Consider the following 21,954-nt stretch of genomic DNA (forward strand, 5'->3'; position numbering starts at 1 on the left):
GATCTGATGCTATTTTACTTTCTCTTTGGGGCATTTACTTGGTCTTTCCTTTTCATCTTTTATTTAGTGATGTGATACTGACTAAAGCATCACAGTACCAATTGTGTTGTTTGGATGCAGACTTTTATAGCAGGGACTGAATATTGTGGCTATTCTGTTGTACTCTACAGTTTATATAAATGTATTGTACATGTAATATTCAATACAATATACAGTTACGAAGAATTACGGTGGTGGAAGGGTTGTATTATGTAAGGCTTAGTATTCTGGGTTACACGTTTTAGGGTGATGTTGCTGCAGGTTATGCCTACACAAACAGAATTATTATTTACTATATGTAATTAATATAACTACATGTACTTGTTATAGGGTTAATGCAAGGGGTAGGGTTTGGTTTATGGTTAGTTACTTGTAATTGTGCTTAATTTACCATTATTTTTATAGCAAGTACGTGAAGTGTCTAACTACATCTTTTAGGCCTGTTTCACACTGCATGCTTAAGCGGAGTGTAAGAGGCGCATATTTTTTCTGCACCTATTTTAACAGGTTAGAGCATTTACACTGCATGCAGAGCCAGCATAGCAGGAGCAAAGCAGAAGTGGCAGTGTTGTGATCGTCTTTGCTGCACCGTTCACACTTAAAGCAACAGTGCAATGTTCTTGGTTAAAATAGACCTCAGTTGCCATGAAAACGAACAAATTGACCTTAAAATCAAATGTTCCGTGTTTCACAAATCACCATATGGCATTCAGTGCTGTGGAAAAAACAAAACAAATTAAAATACATAAACTCACCATTGCCTGGAGTTTTTGCCCAAACTTCAATGGCCTGTTTTAAAGGAGTAAACTAGAGGTCTAACTTTTAGATCACTTCCGTCATGTAAACTACATACAGCATGTTATATGCATGTGTGCGGGACAGTAGGAAGGGAACACGTTTGCCTCACAGCAAAACATGCTGCCCAACAATAAAAGCACGTGGTCCGTGGAGAACACCTGAAAAACCGAGTGGAAGATATTCCTCTGTATTTGCAGTACACTGCAGTTCAGCTGCGAGCGATAAACGCCGCCAGTGTGAAAGCGTGCTGCTCCTGTGCTGCCTTCACTCTGCTTGTGTATCCAGTGTGAAACAGGCTTTCAGAACATGAGCTTGGCATTACATGGATTGTAATTCCTGTCACTCTCCTGTTCTTTCCTTCCAGGTGACATTGATGTTGTTGGACCAGAACAACAGAGAGCACATCATTGATGCCTTTAGGCCTGACGTGAGCTCCACATCCTTCCAGAGACCCATCAGTGAGATGAACATAGCCAGTGGTTGTCCTCTTTTCTGCCCTCTAGCCAAGCTGGCGGGCAAAAGCTCATATCTGAGAGATGACACCATATTTATTAAAGCCATAGTTGACCTTACTGGCTTATAAAGCTTTGGAATTACTCATAATAATAATAATAATAATAATAATAATAATTGATGATGATAATATAATTGATGATAATATTATTATTATTATTATTATTATTACTATTATATCTCAGCTGTGGAAGCCAAACAATTTAAATGATATAATATAAATTATGATAACATTATATTATATATTGATTTATTTTGAGAAATATAAATTCAATTATAGCAATATTATTATATGCATCTATGGAGTGGCTGTGCTCAAACAGATTTCCACACCAATAATTGCACTATTTTGGTATAACTCAATATTTAAAACAGAATATATATTTATTATAATACATATTTATATACTACACGTTATATTTAAATATTTGAACTATACCAACTCTTAGTAATGTATGTAATACAGAAATATGACTTATGAAATGTTCTGTGACCTTAATGTTTGGCTGTTTTATGCATATACTGTACTTGAGCACATTTCTTGGGGCTTGAACACTTAAGAAGTATAATTTAAGTATATAAGTAGGTCACTAGTCTGCTTGTTATTTTACTAACTTGACTAGCTTAATAATAGAAAACCTGTGAAACCTATTAGAGAAGCTGTGGGAATCATTTAGCTTATAGAAATTAATCATTGTGTTTGTTCTTTTAAACAAGCTCTTGGATACAGCATGTGCATGAGGCTACAATATTTAAAATTTCACTTAGAAACCTTAGCAGGACTGAAAATACATCTAACTAACTATTACTGGCCCATTTGTAAACATCATCTGATCTTGGGTCTGGTGCTTTTTGTTCGGGCTTGAGCATTAAATGGCTACATGGGTTAAGAGATGCAGACGTTTAATCAGCTTCAAACCCTTATAAAAGGGACTGGCATTTTTTTCTGTAACATCATTATACACTAGGTTAGCATGGGATGTTTTCAGAGTCAAAAGGTGAATTAGTTGCAGTATAAATACTGCTGCTGGTAGATAACACTCCAAGTACTTTTGTGGAAAGGAAAAAAAGAGAAAAGCTGTAGAGGGAAAAATATATCAAAAGTCTGATCAATATGTAACACTTTTTAAAATGAAATTCTTTACTATTTAGCTGTCATTTATTGAATTGTATTTTATCTATCAGTTATATAGCGGATCAGTTAAGTGGTGAGTATTTTTTAGTATTTGTTTAGATATTAATATACCTTTTATTTTATTAGCATGAATTTATAGAACTAAAGCGGTATAATACGGTAAAGGCTAGAAGGGATACCAGGGCTCGCAAAATCGCTAGCCCGACGTCTCGGGGCTACTGTGTTTTCCAGTCGGGCTACCAAAATGTACCACTACCTTAAATACAGGCAGGGCCGGACTGGGACAAAAAAATCGGCCCTGGCATTTTGGCCCAGACCGGCCCACTACATAGGATCAAAATACTACCCATCTCTGCATGCTCTTGAATATGTATACCAGCTCCTATTCCATAAAAGCACTGAAGCCATATAATAATAGGTAGGAAACAGTGAGAGTTGACGCATTAAAAACTTCTAAAAAGTGTAGTTTATTAATATAATAAAACTATAATCCACACTGATGAATCCTAAAACTATAGGCCTATATAGTTATGACGGCCTGTGTATGTGTGTGTTTGAGGGAGAAAGGGAAAAGACATGATAACTTGTTGATCAGATGATCACTGTTTCCCATAATATAGCATTAAATAAACTGTAAACTTACTTAGTCAAATTTGTTAACTCCTTGGATGACCCTTTAAAAGCATAAGAAGTCATCCTGTGCGTGTGTGTGTGTGTGTGTGTGCGTGCGTGCGTGTGTGTGTGTGTGCGCGCGCAGTGGTGTATAAAGTACCCGAAAGCCATACTCAACTAAAAGTACAGGTATCTTACCAAAAAATTACTTTGGTAGAAGTGGAATCCTAAACCGACTTTTTTTGACAAATACATTAAACAGCCGCAAAGACCACAGCGCCGTCAACTATTTAGGCAGAAAAACTATAGGCTGCTAAGAGTTTTATGGGCCGATCAGACAAATATGGTATGAGAAGATGTATCGGCCCAGCCCAAAAAGTACATCGGCCCAGCGGGAAAATGCCCGGTCTGCCAGATGGACAGTCGGCCCCTGAATACAGGGCAGGGAGTTTAAAGCCTTAAAAAGTTTTAAATTCGTTAAATGGTATAAGAAAAGTCTTAATTGTAATTTCAAGAGATCTTACAGTTGGGGGTGGAAAGGCAAGAATCGCGATATGGCTGGAAACTTCAAAAGGCAATTGTCATTGAATAAATATGAGCGCTGCACGTTTTAAAGTCAAAGCAAGGCACGGATGTCTTTGTGAATATATCTCTGAAGGGAACCGACTGTCCTCAGAAACGTATCGTTGACATTTTCATTTAATCTTGCCTATAAAATGCCCGATGAAGCAGCGTTTATGAGCGCGGTGCTGCTTTGTTTACAGCCGTCACCGGGAGAAGCGCTTTATTTCAGCGGCCGCTCTTAAAGCGCCACCTCATGGCAGAGAATGAATTTGCATTTCCAAAAAGACTTTTTTTTTTTTTTTTTTTTTTTTTTTAAATTGAATGCATGAAAAAACAAAACAAAAAAACAATAACAATAGTCATCGTCAAATCACAACAACAGTCCAGGATCAAAAAGCCTATCTTATGTTTAGATCGACCCATGTTTTTACGCAGCAAACACAGAGTTGTAAATGTGAAAGAAGTTAATGTCCCACATGAAAAAATACTATAGTAATTTATAGTAAATAAATACTATAGTGTTTTTGAACCATACTATAGTAAAGTACTTTAATTTGTTGTGGTAATATAACAACTATAGTAATATAAACAAATGACTTTACCCAATACTGTACTAAGTTTTCTACAACTATAGGGTATACTACAATACGCTAGTATTCTTTAGTTTTTACTACAGTAAACTGTAAAGTATACAGTTTATATGTTCACTATAGTTAATACTACAGTATGCTGTACCATTCATTAAAGTGTTGTAAATACTATAATATATACAGTATAATACACTTTACTATTGCATGGTTCAAAAACACAATAGTATTTATTATAAATTACTATAGTATTTCTTAATGTGAGGTGCCTTCTAAACATCCAAACAATTTAGACGGCAATATTTATGTTTTAAATTAATATAATAATTAATGTTTGACTTATCCCTTTTCATAAAAATGATTTAAAGGCTGAAATACCTTTTTATAAGATATTTGTTTTTGTGAAAACCTGTATCTGAATTGTAAATAATGTCATTTTAAGGCTTAATGTTACCACAGATATTGTCCAACCCCACTCATACGGTGTTCATTTTACTTGTGCAGCTCAGTCATAAATTGCCTTAAATTGATTTTAAAAAAATTCTGCAGATACCCTGTAAATGGTAAAATAAAACTTTCCTTGATATTCGTTGATTTGTGTATTGAAAATGTTTTTGATTGACATTTATTGTCTTTTTTTTTTAGTTGGGCTAGTTAAATTTTCTGGCTACCAAAATCTGAAGAGTACCTGCCCAAAGGGCTACCAGGGAAGGGCTACACTTCAATACAGCGTAATTGTTCTCACTGTACAAAAATAATTACTATTTTTTTCATTATTGTAAGGGGTAGGTTTAGGGGTGGGGTAGGTGTAGACATTGTTAAAACAATCTAATGGGTAGATAATTAATTTAATTAATTTCCCTTCTCCCTTTTATTCTCCTGTCATCTGAGTAGTGTGCTGGTTTCAGTATCTAATCATTCCTATATATATTCAGTGTTGTATGATTTGTGTGAAATGCTATACATCCATTTGTAACCTCAATAAAGTATGAAAATTCACATTGCATCTGATAAAAGGAAAATTGTTTAATGGGACAAACTAATTTTACACATTCCACAGTACAAAATCTACTGATGTGAAATAGCCAAAGGGCAGATGGGAAAATCAGATGCACAAGTTCAAACAAACGTCACACAGGGAATCAGGTCCATTAAAAGCAAAACAACTGATGTTCTCACAACTACAGGTATGAATGCTCCAACTACATTATTATAAGGAGATCAAACTGAAATCACTTGATGTGCATAAATAAAAGATTAAGGAACCAAAATGAAATTAACAAAGTCATATGCATGAGTAACATTACATCTGAGCTTCACATATGTAGACCATTTATGTGAGGCATCGGGAGCATTTTAAAGTCACTTTTTGCGTGAAATCTGATATTTGAACAAAACTGAGCACCTTTGCTGAATATTTAATGCTGGTAAACGATGTGAGCTCATGACACAAAGGTGAAGTGCTGGAGATGAGGTAAACATGCTTATGGATATGAAGTAGCAAAGCACCCTGATGCTGCATATCTCAATGCTGTGAAGTCGCAAAGCTCACCTAAATAAACATGTAATGGAAAATAAAACGGTCTGTGTTTGAGCTTTTTTTCTTCAGCTTTTTGGTAGTTTTAATGGTCCAACCTAAACAAAATCTCTCGAAATATGTCATACTAGATAAATATAAAATAAATACAGCACCATAACAGGTGCAGTACTGGTGCATTGTTAAAACCAAATGATTGTATAAACAAAGTTCACCATGAAGGCTTTGAATTGCTTTGTAATTTTTACCTTTTCAATATAGTATGATTGTTAAAACCTGTATGACACAATCCATATGCACAATGGATACAACGGATTTCAAGAATAAAGGCTATATGGGGTAGCTCAGGAGTAAACATCTGCATTGTCATTCTGTAATGAAGTTAAATCAAACTGCTCCTTTACATAAAACTGGAACAGAGATGAAACACCAGTGACATAATTGTGTTAGAAAAATCTACGTTCTGCTACAATTTTACCTGTTAGTATTTAAATACTTTGACCATGTCCTTGTTCTGATCATCAGGTTGCTTGTATAACATCTACTTAAAAAGGTGCCAACAAAATACTTAAAGTACAAACGTGCTTCATTCATTATGACAGGGTTAAATGGGCTTTCAAATTACACACGCGACACGTATATGTGAATGTGACCTTAATATCCTTGGTTCTTTGCTCTTGAAGTCATACGTCCTCTCTTACGTTTTCATGTGCATCAGCGATCTCTCACCAGTATAGAATTCCAAAGAGCCCATTTTCTTTTGTTGCTTCTCATCTTCCGGCTATCTGTTGTTCACAGCACATCCTGCAAAAGGGCCACACAAGAATGCATGTATCCTTGTTCTTCTCATAGAGACCACTGTGGAATCCTCAGTTTCTTGACCTCACACATGTCCCTCTGCTCATAGAGTGCCCTTCTGTGGTGCTTTCCTCTTGCATTACGCCCACCAGGGTCCAGGTCAGGGTTTACCATTCAGATTAGCACTGCTGCGGCCAAGCAAGGAGGAGAGCAGTTTGCGAACACGAGGGGGTCGCTGGGGCGCCTCGGTGAGGCGCACCATGCGTGGCGAGCGCCACACTTTAATGGTGGAGTCGTCGCTGGCAGATAGCAGCAGCTCCTGGTCTGCTGGGCTGAAGGCCACAGAGTTGACCACGTCATCGTGTTTCAGGCGAGCCAGGCAGATGTTGTAGTGCCGGTCCCAGATGTAACCGTGCTTGTCCTCTGCACCGCTACACAGACAATTACATAAATTACATTTCTAGGGCAGTTATTATGACTTGATAGTTTTGATCATTTGTATCAAGCACTTAATAATGGTTCAGATGAAAAAAAAAAAAAAATGTTTGTATTATTAGTATTATTCAAATTAATTTATATGAATCAGTTATTTAAATGATCCATTTCAAATAATAAGTTTGATGAACAGTTATTTAGTGTCATTCAAATATTGCTATTTATTCTCAAGGACGAGAGACAAATTAAAACAATGTGTTCTAAAAGTGAAACATATCAAACATGTTTGACACCCTCTGACTTGTTAATCCTCACAATGTTCTGTGAAATCTGTCCCGGCCATGCCCAATATCTGAAGACTGCCTCCACGACTCCAGTGTATTCCAGCCTTAAATGGTTTTTAAAATGATTATCCTGCTTATATGAAGTAAATTAGAATGTTTTTGAGAATCCTTTACACCAAAAATTCTCATCTTGCACAGTATTGCAAAAAGAAAAAGGAGGAAAATGAAAATACTACTCTTTAAAGTCATTTCAAAGCCAATGCCTAAATAGAGATACACATACAGTATCATCAAAAGGTCTGAAATATCAGCTATCAAATGTATCACCTAGTTGTAGTACTGTGTTGTCCTGAGTTTATAAGTTCTTGCTCATATTCTGGTGCAGTAGAATTTCAGCTTGTCTAGTCATTTCTATTGGCTTCAATAACAGTATGGAGCCATGTTTTACTGTCTGGTACCAATCACTACCACATCTAGCACTGTTTATATGACTGACTGAGGTTTCCAGAACCTCAAAAAAAAAAAAAAAAAACTGAAATTCGCCTTTACTTTATATATGCATTCATCACGTCAAGACCTGAATGTAATTAGAAGCTTTACAATGACCTTAAAAGCTTAATTAGACATGCAAACGTTCCTGTTATTAAGCACCCAAATGCTTTGACTAACTTAATCCACTCAATGGCATTCCCACAACATTAAAAAAAACCTGCTTTTCAAAAACATTTTCCTAATGCTGCACCCATGCCGTTTGCTTGTTGGTATAAAGTTCAAGACCAGTGTTGTATCAGCCAGTGAAAGAACTGACTAGAGAAGAAAGAAGAAATTTCTTCTAGTGCATCTTTACTCTGGTTAATAGCATGTACTGTATTCCAAATATTTGCCATTTGGAGCACTAGTTAACAGGCCAAAAAAATCAGTTCACTACTGCGAATAAAATGTGCACAGGTGGCTGGGCTGTAAATTACCTGGCGACAAAGTCTCGGCTGACGTCAAGGAAGATAAAGAAGCACTCATCGTTGGGTGTGAAGGCCCGGTGGGCTCGAAGGCTGCGGCGTTCCTCTCGAAGACTCTTCAGATCAATCACATGCAGGTCTATCTCCTCTGCGATGGGTGGAGGGGACATGGGGTCAGAGATCACACAGCCTGCTGGCCACGCTCGACTGTTCACGTACAAGTACCTGTGAACAGAAAAACACGGTTGCCATTTTCCAAGATAATGCTTTGATTTCAGCAGGGTTTTCAGGAGTTATCCATGATTTCCATGGCCTTTTAGGCACTTTATTTAAAACATTGAAGAGACGGATGAAGTGGAAATGAATAGACTGAAATGATTACACTTTATAAGTATCTTTAACGGTGCTGTATGTCATTTTTTGTGACTCTACTTAAGAATAAAATAACATGTTTCCAGGTATTTAATAAACATTGCTGAGTATGAGGAAGAGGGGGCTGGAGAAACAACACTCTCTAATATATAGAATTTGGACTGCAGTACCCATTTCAACCGCTAGCTTCAATATTGCTTGCTGCACTTTAATAATATGAAAAGATTACGCTTTCTAAGCCAACTTGCGCCCCCTGGAGGAAGACTATGTGGCTTTGTACCCCATACAAACACAAGAGCAACATCTTAGTAATTACTCATAGCACCACAGATAATATTGTACACAAATTCCACAAAGTGATTCTCTTTTTAGAATTTGAAAGGCTGTATGAACTTGCTGAGTAAACTGCATTAGTTCAAAGTTAGTCCTCTACCCCTGCACAACACGCACCTATGGTCAGGTGACAGACCCATGCCAATGATGTGGCCGTGTATGTCGATCACATGATCCAGTGAGTCAAAGAATTCATCCGTACTGCGTTCCTCTCCTAAAACAGGACCGCACGTCGTCATTTGATCAGGCATTATCCGCTTGATGCCTGAAACAAACAAACACAGCAATTCAGGAATCCAGGCATTTATGCAATTAGCAGGTTAAGTAATCATTCATACAGTGTCCCATTGGAGACATAAGCGCATGCTCACCTATTTGGTGAGGCGAGTAAGTAAGGCTGCCAGTGGTGAAGAGGAGGTAGGTCTTGTCCTCTCCTTCTCCAGGAGCTGAGGGAGACACCAGGTTTGGATCAGGAGCTTTGGTGCGTCTGCTACCCATCAACCTGGCCACCTTTGTCTCCAACTCTCGTTCACGAGCGGCTATGCTCTGACAACCCTAACGCCAGCAAATACAGAAACTGCACATATAACTGACAACATATAATAACAGCTGAAGAGATGTTTTTAAAACGTGGTTTATTGAAAGTCACGTTTAATCTATTGCTATAATATTGATTGCTGTATATTTCATTTCAGCTGCATTTGTGGCAGTTGTTTCCCAGTAGATCAATGTATTCTATGTCTTGTAAGCATGGGTAAACAGACTTTACAACTGAAAATGGAAACGCAATAGAATTCCTAATGACTTATATATAAAAATCTTGAGTAGCATAAAATATATGTGGAGTGATCCCTATGGTTCTTACATCTATAACATGCTGACTTCTAGATGGGTTAAATGAGGGCAGATGTGCTGACACTCTTTTTTCTCCTCGCTCCTCATCATCTTCATCCTCCTCATCCTCCTCCTCTTCACTGTCTGTGTTTCCCAGATCAAAGAAGAGAGGCTGGTGCTGCTGTGTCCGCTGAGCTTGAGCTTGTGCCTTTGACTGAGCTTCATAGTCCAGAAGGAGGTCAGGAGAGTCGTGTCGACGGCAGTGGGCCACCATCACTGTGCGGATAGTGCTGGCATTGATGTTCTGGAGCTTAAACAGACGCTTCACCACATTCACGTTTTCTGACTCAACGTCCTAAACATGGAGAGGGGAAAACACAGAGTGAATAATTAAGAAAAAAATGATCTAATAGCTACATAAATCCATACCCATTAGATGTTTAGCTATTTTTTGTGTTATTGGCATAATTTAATTTGGCTACAGATTCTTACAATTAATTAACCAAAATGAAAATAAGTGGAAGATTATGATGGGTCTCATCAAATATTTTTTTGTGACAAAGTCTTTGGAATGAACAGAAAACATTGTTTTATCACTGGGTAAAACTTTATCTAATGAAATGAAAAACATATTTCATGGCCAGTAGGCCAGTAATATTTTTTTTCAGTTCATCAGCTACACAACTACATCATGCACATCACTTTAAGACCTTAGAGAAATGAACACATCTAGACCTGGAAGGCTTTGTTGAGCCAGAGCACAGAGCAGGAGGTCATGTTGCCAATCCAGTGCAGGTTACCAGAGATTAGGTGAGTCTCATTCAGCCAGCAGCCGAACACATCGTATGGCTTATTTCTCACACGGGACAGCAGAGTGTAGTTCTCTACAGATCCAAAACAACAACATCAAACATAAATCTATTTACAGTGGGTGTGTGCAGTTGGTGTGTGTAACAACTGTTTCTACCCAAACTGATGACTGCAATCTCTCCAGAAGAGGAGTGATGTGGGCCCAGATATACCCCTGACACCAGCAGCAGTGTGTCATCGGCGTTAAACTGGGAGAACTGAGTGTAGCCCCAGTTAAACTGCCGCATGCTGGAGCTGTGAACCAAAGAGATGGTGCCATCTGATCGTTCCGTGTCCCAAAGCTGTAAAAGCACATTATGAGAATTTTTATATTCAGTGAATAACAAATAACAGCAAAAAGTAACATTATTATTATTTTATTATTTATCATCATCATTATTTATCAGTCTAAAAAATCTGACAATCTGACTTTTTCCACATTTCAGTGCTATAATCAGGTCCCCAGTATATCTACCAACCCAGAAATGTGAAGAAAAAAAACAACCCAGTACATTTTTTGGAAAGCTTTTTTCTGCAAGCTTGTGAAAAAACAAGCCACTGAGATTTTGCTCCCCCGTGACAGAGAAAAGGGATCTTCTTATAATATTACCACGCCTTAATTGGCAAGCCATTTTGTTTTTGCAAGCAACAACGGTGTATCAGTTCTAATGCCACAGCGAAAGTTCAAGCAAAGCATGCTTACTGTTCTGTCGTTGGCTGCACTGACGAGTACAGAACACTATTTAGAGTCCCAGCCTCAAAAGAGACAAGAGAGCAGTGGATTTATTTATTTATTTACGATATATTAGGCTGCTGCCAGACAGATCTAATATAAACATGCAATTTCTTTGCAATTTTCACGTTGCATTTTTTTTTTAAGAAAACGATTTTATAGAATATAGAAAAAATTAACGTTTTATTTTTTTAAACAAGTAGATACAAGCTAGTGTTAGTTTTTAAAAGCTAGCAGTTAGAGAATAAATATGCAATTGATAGGGTCAAGTGTGTGTTTTTTTAATAAAAAAGAAGACGGATAGATAAAATAGAAAAAGAATAGAGAGTGCTAGAGGTAGAGGATAAAATAAAGATGGAAGAGATGTGTTTTTAGCCCTTTCTTGAAGATGGGTAAGGATTCAGCTGCTCGGATTGAGTTGGGCAGGTCATTCCACCAGGAGAGAACAGTTCATTTAAAGTCCATGAAAGTGATTTTGTGCCTCTTGGGATAGTACAATAATGCGTCGTTCACTTGCAGAACGCAAGCTTCTAGAGGACAAATGAGTCTGAAGTACTGAATTTAGGTAAGGGGTGCAGAGCCAGATGTGGTTTTGTAGGCAAACATTAATGCCTTGAATTTGTTATTGATGCAGTTATTGGCAGCCAGTGCAAATTGATTTTGGTTGAGGTGTGACGTGTGACGTGTGTTCTTTTTCGGCTCATTAAAGATTAAACTTGCAGCCGCATTCTGTATTAATTGTAAAGGTTTGATAGAACTGGCTGGAAGACCTGCCAAGAGAGCATTGCAATAGTCAAGTCTGGACAGAACAAGAGCTTGAACAAGGAGTTGTGTTGCATGTTCCGAAAGAAAGGGCCTGATCTTCCTAATATTGTATAAAGCAAATCTGCAGGACCGGGCAGTTTTAGCAATGTGGTCTGAGAAATTCAGCTTATGATCAATCACAACTCCAAGGTTTCTGGCTGTTTTTGAAGGAGTTATTGTTGATGAGCCTAACTGGAAGGTGAAATTGTGATGAAGCGATGGGTTAGCTGAAACTACAAGCAGTTCTGTCTTAGCTAGGTTGAGTTGAAGGTGATGGTCCTTCATCCAGCAAGCAATGTCTGTTATTCAAGCTGAGATGCGAGCAGCTATCGTCGGATCATCAGGATGGCATGAGAGGTAGAGTTGAGTGTCATCAGCATAGCAGTGATATGAAAAGCCATGTTTCTGAATGACAGAACCTAGTGATGCCACGTAGACAGAGAAGAGAAGTGGTCCAAGAACGAAACACCATCATGTTGCTCAGACGCAAAACGGCGTTGTAGCTGTGTTTGGAATTATTTTTGTTGGCGAAAGTAAGTCTCTTAATTAACTTATAGTTTATTGAACTGTTGTAAAAAATCAATACCACATTTGTAATCATGGTAATTTTTGGAGAAAAAAAAGGCACTTCATGCAAAATTGTTATAAATATATACATTTTTTGCCCCCATATCTTGAATTTTGTGATCATTTAAATGTATTTTATTAGACTGAATCATGCAGTGAAAGAAAAGAGTTCAATGGAACTAACAACCATAGTTAGCTAACAATGCTTTTGGGAAACGCACCCCTGGTAGAGAGCAGGTTTCCTTCGGTAAACCCAGTTTTTTTTAAGTGTAAGCGATGTTTGAACACCTCAGAAGAACACTCTAAATGCACACTCACACTAATCTAGACTTCACGTAATGCATGCATGCAGTCTGTAGGTGTTTTGAATGCTTTTTGCGTCGTGAGAATATTCAGTAAAATAGCTCACTTATCATGGTAATAAAATTAGAAGAATCATTCTCGTTTCGATGCGGTGGTTATTTTTTTGTCACTTATGTTTTTAAGTTATTTGTCTGTTCGGGCAAGTAAAAAAATCTAAATCATGAACAAGCTAGAAGGCTTATTATTATTATTATTGAGAACATTAAGAAGGTAGTTCGACCTGAGTTCTGCTACTGCGATTCTCTCTGATGGTCCAGTAACTACGGGGGAGAAAAAAAAACTTTGATCTGTCCAATGAGTGTAAACAGTCATTAGGTCCGTCACACTTGAGATATTGTAGTGGTAATGTGACCAAAAATATTTAAGACCCATCAAATCTAAATTTAAGAGATTTTAAGACTTTTAAGGCCTTTTATTAGGAAAACGTTACTTAAGACATTTTAAGCAGAGTTTTTAAGGACCCGCGGACACCCTGATTATGGGGAACTGGGATTGGACAATTATGGGGAACTGGGTTGGACAATGTCTATGGTAATATTTTAAGCCATAAATTGACAAAGTTTTTACACACAAAAAATATATTATAGGAACATTAAATTAATCAATTTATGATGTCATATTAGGTTGAATAATTATTAAGGATTATAAAAGTTTTTGTGGAACAACATCAGTGTTATGCATTACTGTGACATGCCAACTATCCAGATGTTCTTTTTTTTGCATATAACCATAGAGATTGCATGTTATTATTACTGCCATATGCAAATAATTCCTGTCATTCAGACATTTATCTGCTGGATTATAAATCATAAACACTGTGTAAACATTTGAAATTTGAAGAAAAAAAAAGAATCTTGTTTTCATCTTTATGAAGCGAACAGTAGGCAGTCTTACCTTAACGGTACAGTCTTTGGAGCAGGAAGAGAAGCGATGTCCACGGTGAGAGAAGGCCAAATGCAGGACCTGATCATGATGCTCCTTCAGAGTCTGAACCTCCACACAGGGAATGCAGTCATACAGACGCTTGAACTCCCTGTACCACGACACAGCCGCTGCACACACACAGGAAATGCATTGTTACTTTCAAAATGTTCAGGGAGTGCTGCCAAAGTGTGGTATTCATACATGAAGAGGGTAAAAAAGTGGCAACATTTACTTTTACTTAGCGGATTAGTAGTAAAAGGCCACATGCATATATTCCACTTTGTTTTAGCAAAATAAACACTTTATTACTTTTGGCCACAGATGTGAAGTTGTGTGCTTATTTATTTTACACATGAATTCATTGCCTATGATGCAGGTTATATAAAAGTTCAGCTCAAGCTGCAGTACCAGGGTGGCGAGGCACCGAGCGTGGGATGCAGTAGTAGTTGTAGAGGAGCTCCTTCCAGAGAAATTCATCCCGCGACACAGCAAACCACTGACGACAGGTGAACCCTGCGCTCAGCACTGCCTTATGAGGGAGATGCAAGAAGATTTCCAGCACGAGGCTGTCCGGCAAGCCAGGGCCACTTGCCATCCTGACATCCTGAAAAACATAACATTAACAATGACTTTTAACCGATTACATCAACAAAGGCTATTTTGCTAGTGTTATATTAACAATTGCTAATGGCTATTCATCCAACCATTAACAATGGCTATTTTGCGCTACTAAACATTCGTTCATTAACTGGTAAAATTAATTTTCTCTGGGACCTTATGTCTGTTGATAACTGTGCTGTTGCTCACAGAAACTTGGCAAACACCAATTAAGCACAGTGAACTTAATTTGCTCTCTCAAAGATTGTGGTCTGTGAATTGTACTTTGTTTGCTATCTGACAATTTTTCTTTATAACTTTGTAAAGCAGCCTTGGGTTTTAGAAAGGCACTACAAAAATATAAAACACAGCAACAACACACAGCAAAAGCCTGTTTGTGCTGTATGAAAACTAGATATCTGAGATAAAAAATTTAAACAAAATGTTTAAATCCTCTGATCCTGCCAAACTTGCTTTTGCAGATTCCAGTTTCCTGGACACATACGTCTAGACATCTTGTCTTATTCACCCAGTATAAATCTGGCAAATGTTCAGGTCTTTTTTAGAGATTAACTAGGTTTGTTTACACTTAGCAGGTTTGGTTAGATTATAATGTACGAAGGTATGATTGCTCTGTAAGTGCATTCACCAAACTAGTGGATGAAGGCCCACAATAGGTCTCAGTCCACTCCCAAAGGAACACTTGTGCGGTTCGACTGAAATATGAACATAACACAGGCTAAAGAAGTCTAAATGAACAAAAACTCATTACAAGTCATTCCAGGTGTCAGAACTGGCAGCAGATTTTTCCCTGGCACTGTTTTGACTCCTGTACACATTTTTTAAGCTATTCTTATGTTCGTAGATGGTTAAAAATACCATCACAAATAAGCACATTTAGCCCAGCATGCATGGTTCTGAATGTTTGGGTAATTACTGTCACAAAATATGTCATCAAAGCTGTCCAATCAGGCTGTGACCTTATCCTTACGTCTTTTGTTTTGTATATTTCGGTTTGATCCATTTTTTAAGAAAAAATGGCAACGTGAATGCAAAACAAACCAGGACTAAATGTATCAGGTCAGCCCAAACTACAAGAGTAAACATGCCTTACACAGAAGCAACTGTTAACTGTTTCTGTTTCTCATTTGGCTTCAACAATTTTTTAAAAATTATGCATGATTTGAATAACTGAAATTCAAATATTTTTTTATTATTTTGGGACAAATCTGAACCCTTCCCAGTGGAGCAATCTTTATCATTACATTTGGACTGAAGTTCTAAGTCTAAGAAACAAGAATGTTTATATATGTCCATATACCATGTTTCCTATAGATCAACAAGCTAGGTGTCGGACCATTCTGAGATGTTTTCATAAACCCAAATGTATTGTGCACCACGACACAAGGTGGTCACCATGGTTAAACCAAGTTAAGTAAAAAATACCAATGAAGTGGTTGCATATGCAACTGAAAATGACTGTCTCCGACTGTGAAAAATACTATCAATCCAAGTGACCCGATGAACACATCAAAATAGTCACACATTTTCATGTTTATTTCATGATTATGTCTAACAGTATTTTGTTTGTTAACATACAATACTGCATATTTCTCACTTGTGAAAGATTGGCTGTTGCATAAACATTTTTTACTAATTAAACAATATATCAAACAAGTTTCTTTACCTATTGAGAATTATTGTTTCCTGTTGAAGGCACAGCAGTGCAACATTGTTTTTTTATTTTATTTTTTTTAATCCACCAAATAGTGGCATTTATTGGTTGATTTGATAATAAATAACTGTATCTAGTCTTTGCAAGTCTATCTTACAAGAACAGCCTACCTGCAAATCCATCTACTATAGTGGGTAAAAAGTGTGGCTCACCCCTCTCATTTCTCTATTCTAATTTAAGATTTGACAGGTGTAAATTAAGACTGAGTAACACGGTCTTACCTTCTCCACCCAGATGTTTATTTTTAGATGGACTTTTTTAGACGTAAAAAGAGTGTGCTATCACTTTATAATCTATAGTGTAGATTGATGTTGTTGTTTTTATAAACTGATCTGAATCAATTGATCTAAGAGCATTTAGCACATAAAGGATACTTTTTTTTACACATAAAAATAAATGAGTATGGTATGCATACCCTTTCACTGCTGAATGTTGAAAGCTAAAACATAAGACAAAAAAATATTTTTAAGGGATGAATTATTGGACAAATTCTGATAATTAGTTTTGTTGTTGTGTCTGTTTTTAATATGAAAAAAACTGCATTCACACTACAACTCAAACTTATAATTTAATCAATTTAGACTTCAAACTATAGATCAAAAATTGAAAGTTTTATCATGAAAGATAAATTAGGTATAAATAAATAACTGAAATTTGCAGGCATGCAGTGATACAGAAATTCTGGGTTACCCACACATCCAAATGTATTTCTTTAATTATTCATTCATTCTAGACTAAGTTTGAAGGTCCAAATTAGAGCAGATTTATAAAATGAGATATGCTATATGTTATTTTCTAGCAGTGCACCTATATACACATTTGGTACCAGGTTTTGATTATTGTTATGTGTTATGGCAGATATTGAACATTTAAACTTCTATGCCTGTTTTTAAATTTAACTCAACCTAAATTAAAGCTCCAGACTAGGGTTTTGTTCATCTATGTAACCTCTCATTGACGGCAATATACAGTTTGAAGTGCACATAATAAGCCTGATATAATGCTGCTATTTTAATATTGTTATTTTTTTGCTTGGGAGCTAAAGCAGCTAATAACATAAGCTAAGCTCATTACCAAAGCTTAAGATAAACAAATAAGGGCACGTTTTGTCAATGTATATTACTGATAAATGTTTAATAAAATTTTACATTACCTGCCAAACGCCACAATCTGTGGAAAACTTTGCAAATTTATAGCCAACTAAAAGAGTTTGGTAAAGTTGGCAAGATATTGACAGATTCGACTTTTCCGGATCAATAACTCGCGAGCAAATAGTTTTTAATACACAAATGACGCCTCTTTTCTTTTTTAGTGATGTAGAAAACGAGCTACAAGCGAGGTTTCCTCAAAACAAGGTTTCCTCCGCTCTGTATAAAATACATTGATCTAAATGCGCTGGCGTCTGAGAGACAAGTCCTAAGGGACCGTCTGCAAAGTGCCAAACGCGAATTGTTTTTACAAATAACATACTCAATAACTTTACACTAACGCACTGTAGTGTCACCATATTCAGTCCACGCATCACTGCTCTCCTGCTAGTTATACTACAACACTCATTTTGAACATAATTGCTTTGGCACATTTTTTATGATTTTTTATTATGAAAAATTGTTAATAACTTTACTGTCACACATTGTACTTTCCCCAAATTCAGTTTACACATAACTGCTCTCCTGTTAAGTATACTACAACACTCATTTTGAAATTAATTGCTTTGGTATATTTTTATGATTTTTTATAATGAAAAAATGTTAATAACTTCACCGTTATTGTACATAATAATGAATAACTTTACTGTAACACACTGTAATTTCACCATATTCAGCTCACACATCAATGCTCTCCTGATGGTTATACAACACTCATTTTGAAATGAATTGCTTTGGCACATTTTTTATGAATTTGTATTATGAAATATTGTTAATAACTTTACTGTAACACATTGTACTTTCACCAAATTCAATTCACACATCACTGCTCTCCTGCTGGTTGTACTTCAAGATTTATTTAGAAAATAAATGTTTTTGCATATTTTCTATAATTGTTCATTAAGAAAAAAAATGGTAATAACTTCGTAACAACATAACTTCATGATGTAATAAAATTATTAAAATTATTAGCTTTGGTTCCACACAGTAGAAACATGTTATTTCAACTCAGATACCTAATGCAGGATGTACATAACTGAATTGAGTCTGAATTAACTGAACTAAATTTAAACATTGATATAACTACTTTGAATTAATGTACTTTTCAGTTGGATGTAATAGCACATAATGAAAATAAGAATTGTTTACCAAAATGATGTTGTTACCCACCTAACATATTAGAGAATTTCACAGTGTCATTAAGCTTGGACTTTGTCTTGTGTTTGCATCTTTCCCTGCCTGTGCTCATTGATGGTCACTGATTTGATGCCATTTCATTTAGCTGTGGTGACTTTCATGAGCTGTAAGCTCTAATCATCAAAATTAAAACAAACAATACTTTAGTACAGTGTGTTACAGTAAAGTTATTAACAATATTTCATATTAAAAAATCATAAAAAATGTGCCAAAGACATTACTTTCAAAATGAGTGTTGTGGTATAACCAGCAGGAGAGCAGTGATGTGTGAATTGAATTTGGTGAAAGTACAGTGTGTTACAGTAAAGTTATTAAAACAATTTCAAAATAAAAATTCATAAAAAATATGCCAAAGCAATTACTCTCCAAATGAGTGTTGTAGTTTAACCACCAGGAAGGCAGTGATGTTTGAACTGAATTTGGTGAAAGAACAGTGTGTTACAGTAAAGTTAACAATTTGTCATAATAAAAAATTAATAAAAAATGTGCCAAAGCCATTACTTTCCAAATTAGTGTTGTAGTATAACTAGCAGGAGAGCAGTTATGTGTAAACTGAATTTGGTGAAAGTACAGTGTGTTACAGTAAAGTTATTAACAATATTTCCTAATAAAAAATCTTTAAAAATATGCCAAAGCAATTATGTTCACAATGAGTGTTGAAGTATAACTAGCAGGAGAGCAGTGATGCGTGGACTGAATATGGTGACACTACAGTGCGTTAGTGTAAAGTTATTGAGTTATTTGCGTTTGGCACTTTGCAGACGGTCCCTTAGGACTTGTCTCTCAGACGCCAGCGCATTTAGATCAATGTATTTTATACAGAGCGGAGGAAACCTTGTTTTGAGGAAACCTCGCTTGTAGCTCGTTTTCTATATCACTAAAAAAGAAAAGAGGCGTCATTTGTGTATTAAAAACGATTTGCTCGCGAGTTATTTATCCGGAAAAGTCGAATCTGTCAATATCTTGCCAACTACACCGAACTAGGAAATGATATCATCCTCGATTCGTTTCAGGTCCGGTGTTACAGTTTAACTGGTTTCCGTGCTATCCGATGAACAACTTCCTGGTTCAGGTCCTTCGCTCCAGATGTGATGGACGACCACAGCAGATTCGCCGGTTCTAATCTGGAGCACAAACTCACCTGATAAGCTGTTGAATAACACTTGCTCATTACACTATTTTGGTATTCTTGTAATGATTACAAATTAATGGTATGATCGCCCGTAGTGGCTGAATTACGGAACAAAAAAATAAAAAAGTCTGTTTGGCATGGGTTTCGAACACGCCCCAAAATAGTTGCGCTGGCAGACGCCAGTAATGAACTGCATTGATTCAATCGCGGAGTTTTGGATTCAAATAGGATTTTACTCTCGGCGTAACATTATGCAGCATGGCTGAATCAAGGATACGTGCCTGTGTTAACTTGTGACCTGTTTGCTAGCCAAAATCTAGTTTTACTGTCACAATAACCCAACAAACATTAGACGTCGTTATGGACGTGCAGATCATGTCTATATTGCGTCGGTTGGTCCAGGACCAGATCTGTACATCTACACGACGTGCAAATCTGCTACGATCTGGACGTCAAACTAAGACCCCTTGTGGACGTAGATTCTACGTTTAAAATTGACGTCTAGATATATATTTTTTTGGTCTTCTCGGGACATTCAGAAAATCGACAGTATAACGAAAATGATATTATTATGGTTATATTTAAACGAAAATCTATTTCCATGTATACCTTGCACCGACTTAAGTAGGCCTAACGTTACGTATTGACTATTGACTATTATAGAGCAGATACATTTTGTCCGAGTGGGAGTTGAATTGTAAAATGGGCTATCAGGTAAAATGGTTCAAATAAGGTTGTAGCATCATATCTCTTTACATTTTTACACAAAATCACAATAACTGATCTTGCAAATCACAATAACTGATCTTGCATTGTTGCTTCAACACTTGTTGACATGTAACACAAATTTTAATTGGTCTGAGTTTTTTAAGGCGGGCAGGGCAGAGTGTTATATGAAGTCTCTCAGAGAAATAGTAAGGTAATTGAGCCTGACATAGAAAAATTCATTAATCACTAATATGGGTAAAGCAGTTAAGTAAGCTTACCCACAAAACAAAGGTTTATGAACAATGTTTTGACATGCTCTTTCAAATAAAAAAGTTTAATTTATAAAAGAAACTTTGAAACTTATGAAAGTCATTTTAGGTAGAATGGCCATGATTTTCAGCTAAAATGGGCTGCATACACACACACACACACTTTTAGACAGAAAATGAGGGTGAAAATAGGTTTATAGGCCTACTGAAGATATGCATACATACAACATCTTAACAGTCTTTTTTTTTTTTGCATTGCATTGCAGACAGTATTGCAGGAGGACAAGCAAAGAAAAGAAGTTGCAGCAGCTATTTGAGGGCGGAGCATGTAAGCACGTGACCGACGTCAGACGTTATTGTACTAAATCTATTTGAGTGCTATGCCAAAAAACAAAGGAAAGAATTTGAGTGCTGTAAACTTAAAATTACATTTTTTGTACTAATTACTCAAATAATTAGAGGCGAATTAACGTTTTATGTCTTTTGAGTAATTACAACCCAATTCCTTTATGATAGATTTACTATTCGGTCTACAGTGCATATATCCAGTAGAGAGCCATAGACATACATATTTTTTTCTGGCTGTGGCCAACTTCTCCAACATTTGTTATATTTTGTGAATTTATGTACATGTACACATTATGAAATACATTCAAATCAATAGTCTGTAAACATTTTTTTTAAATAAAATAAAAATAATTGATTTTATTTGACAAATTCTTTAAAAATTATAAATTCTCTGTTGCAGTCACATCTGTATGTGTGCGTGGATGTGTGTGTGTGTGTGTGCGCATGTATTGGATCTCACCTTTTCATAGCTGTTATCTGCTTTTGTGGCTTATTTCATTTGTCATTCTATACAAATGCTTTGTTGCAGACATGTGTTTTGTGTGTCTATCCTCCTGACTACCAGCTATGGAGTTTTGTCCTCTGTAGAGGACATTATGTTTTAGTGATTTCTCTGGAACGTTGCATGTCACAGTTTTAAGTCTGGATGTCCAGATTCAGGGCTTTTCAGAGATACCAAATGATTGAATGTTTCACCATGACCACTCCCTCTCCTTGGTCTTTAAAAATGGCTCACATTAATTTAGTGATCAAGTATATCACCCTTATGGAAATATGAAAATA

At 36.4% G+C, this 21,954-nt stretch overlaps 2 protein-coding genes and 1 long non-coding RNA gene across 5 annotated transcripts in view; 2 read left to right on the plus strand and 1 right to left on the minus strand.

Annotated features, from left to right (window-relative positions):
* traf2b (Tnf receptor-associated factor 2b) overlaps positions 1-3,967 on the plus strand; it is a 33,139-nt gene extending 29,172 nt beyond the window's left edge. For both annotated transcript variants that reach the window (XM_079418329.1, XM_079418330.1), the window contains exon 11: positions 1,202-3,967. In XM_079418329.1, coding sequence (XP_079274455.1) covers positions 1,202-1,420 — 219 coding nt within the window. In that variant the 3' untranslated portion in view covers positions 1,421-3,967. The remainder of the gene's footprint in view (positions 1-1,201) is intronic.
* Positions 1-21,954, plus strand: part of LOC306870868 — a 1,223,475-nt gene that overhangs the window by 175,035 nt on the left and 1,026,486 nt on the right. The window lies entirely within an intron of this gene.
* On the minus strand, positions 5,254-17,787 carry fbxw5 (F-box and WD repeat domain containing 5). Its single transcript, XM_079419965.1, has 10 exons — positions 17,523-17,787; positions 14,446-14,641; positions 14,008-14,165; positions 10,765-10,948; positions 10,533-10,681; positions 9,829-10,152; positions 9,335-9,518; positions 9,081-9,228; positions 8,271-8,483; positions 5,254-7,014 (listed from the first exon to the last, which is right to left on the minus strand). The coding sequence occupies exons 2-10, from the start codon at positions 14,630-14,632 to the stop codon at positions 6,744-6,746; spliced, it is 1,818 nt and encodes a 605-aa protein (XP_079276091.1). The 5' UTR covers positions 14,633-14,641; positions 17,523-17,787; the 3' UTR covers positions 5,254-6,743.

The sequence above is a fragment of the Barbus barbus genome (genome assembly GCF_936440315.1).
Source record: "Barbus barbus genome assembly, chromosome: 6".
Taxonomy (NCBI): domain Eukaryota; kingdom Metazoa; phylum Chordata; class Actinopteri; order Cypriniformes; family Cyprinidae; genus Barbus; species Barbus barbus.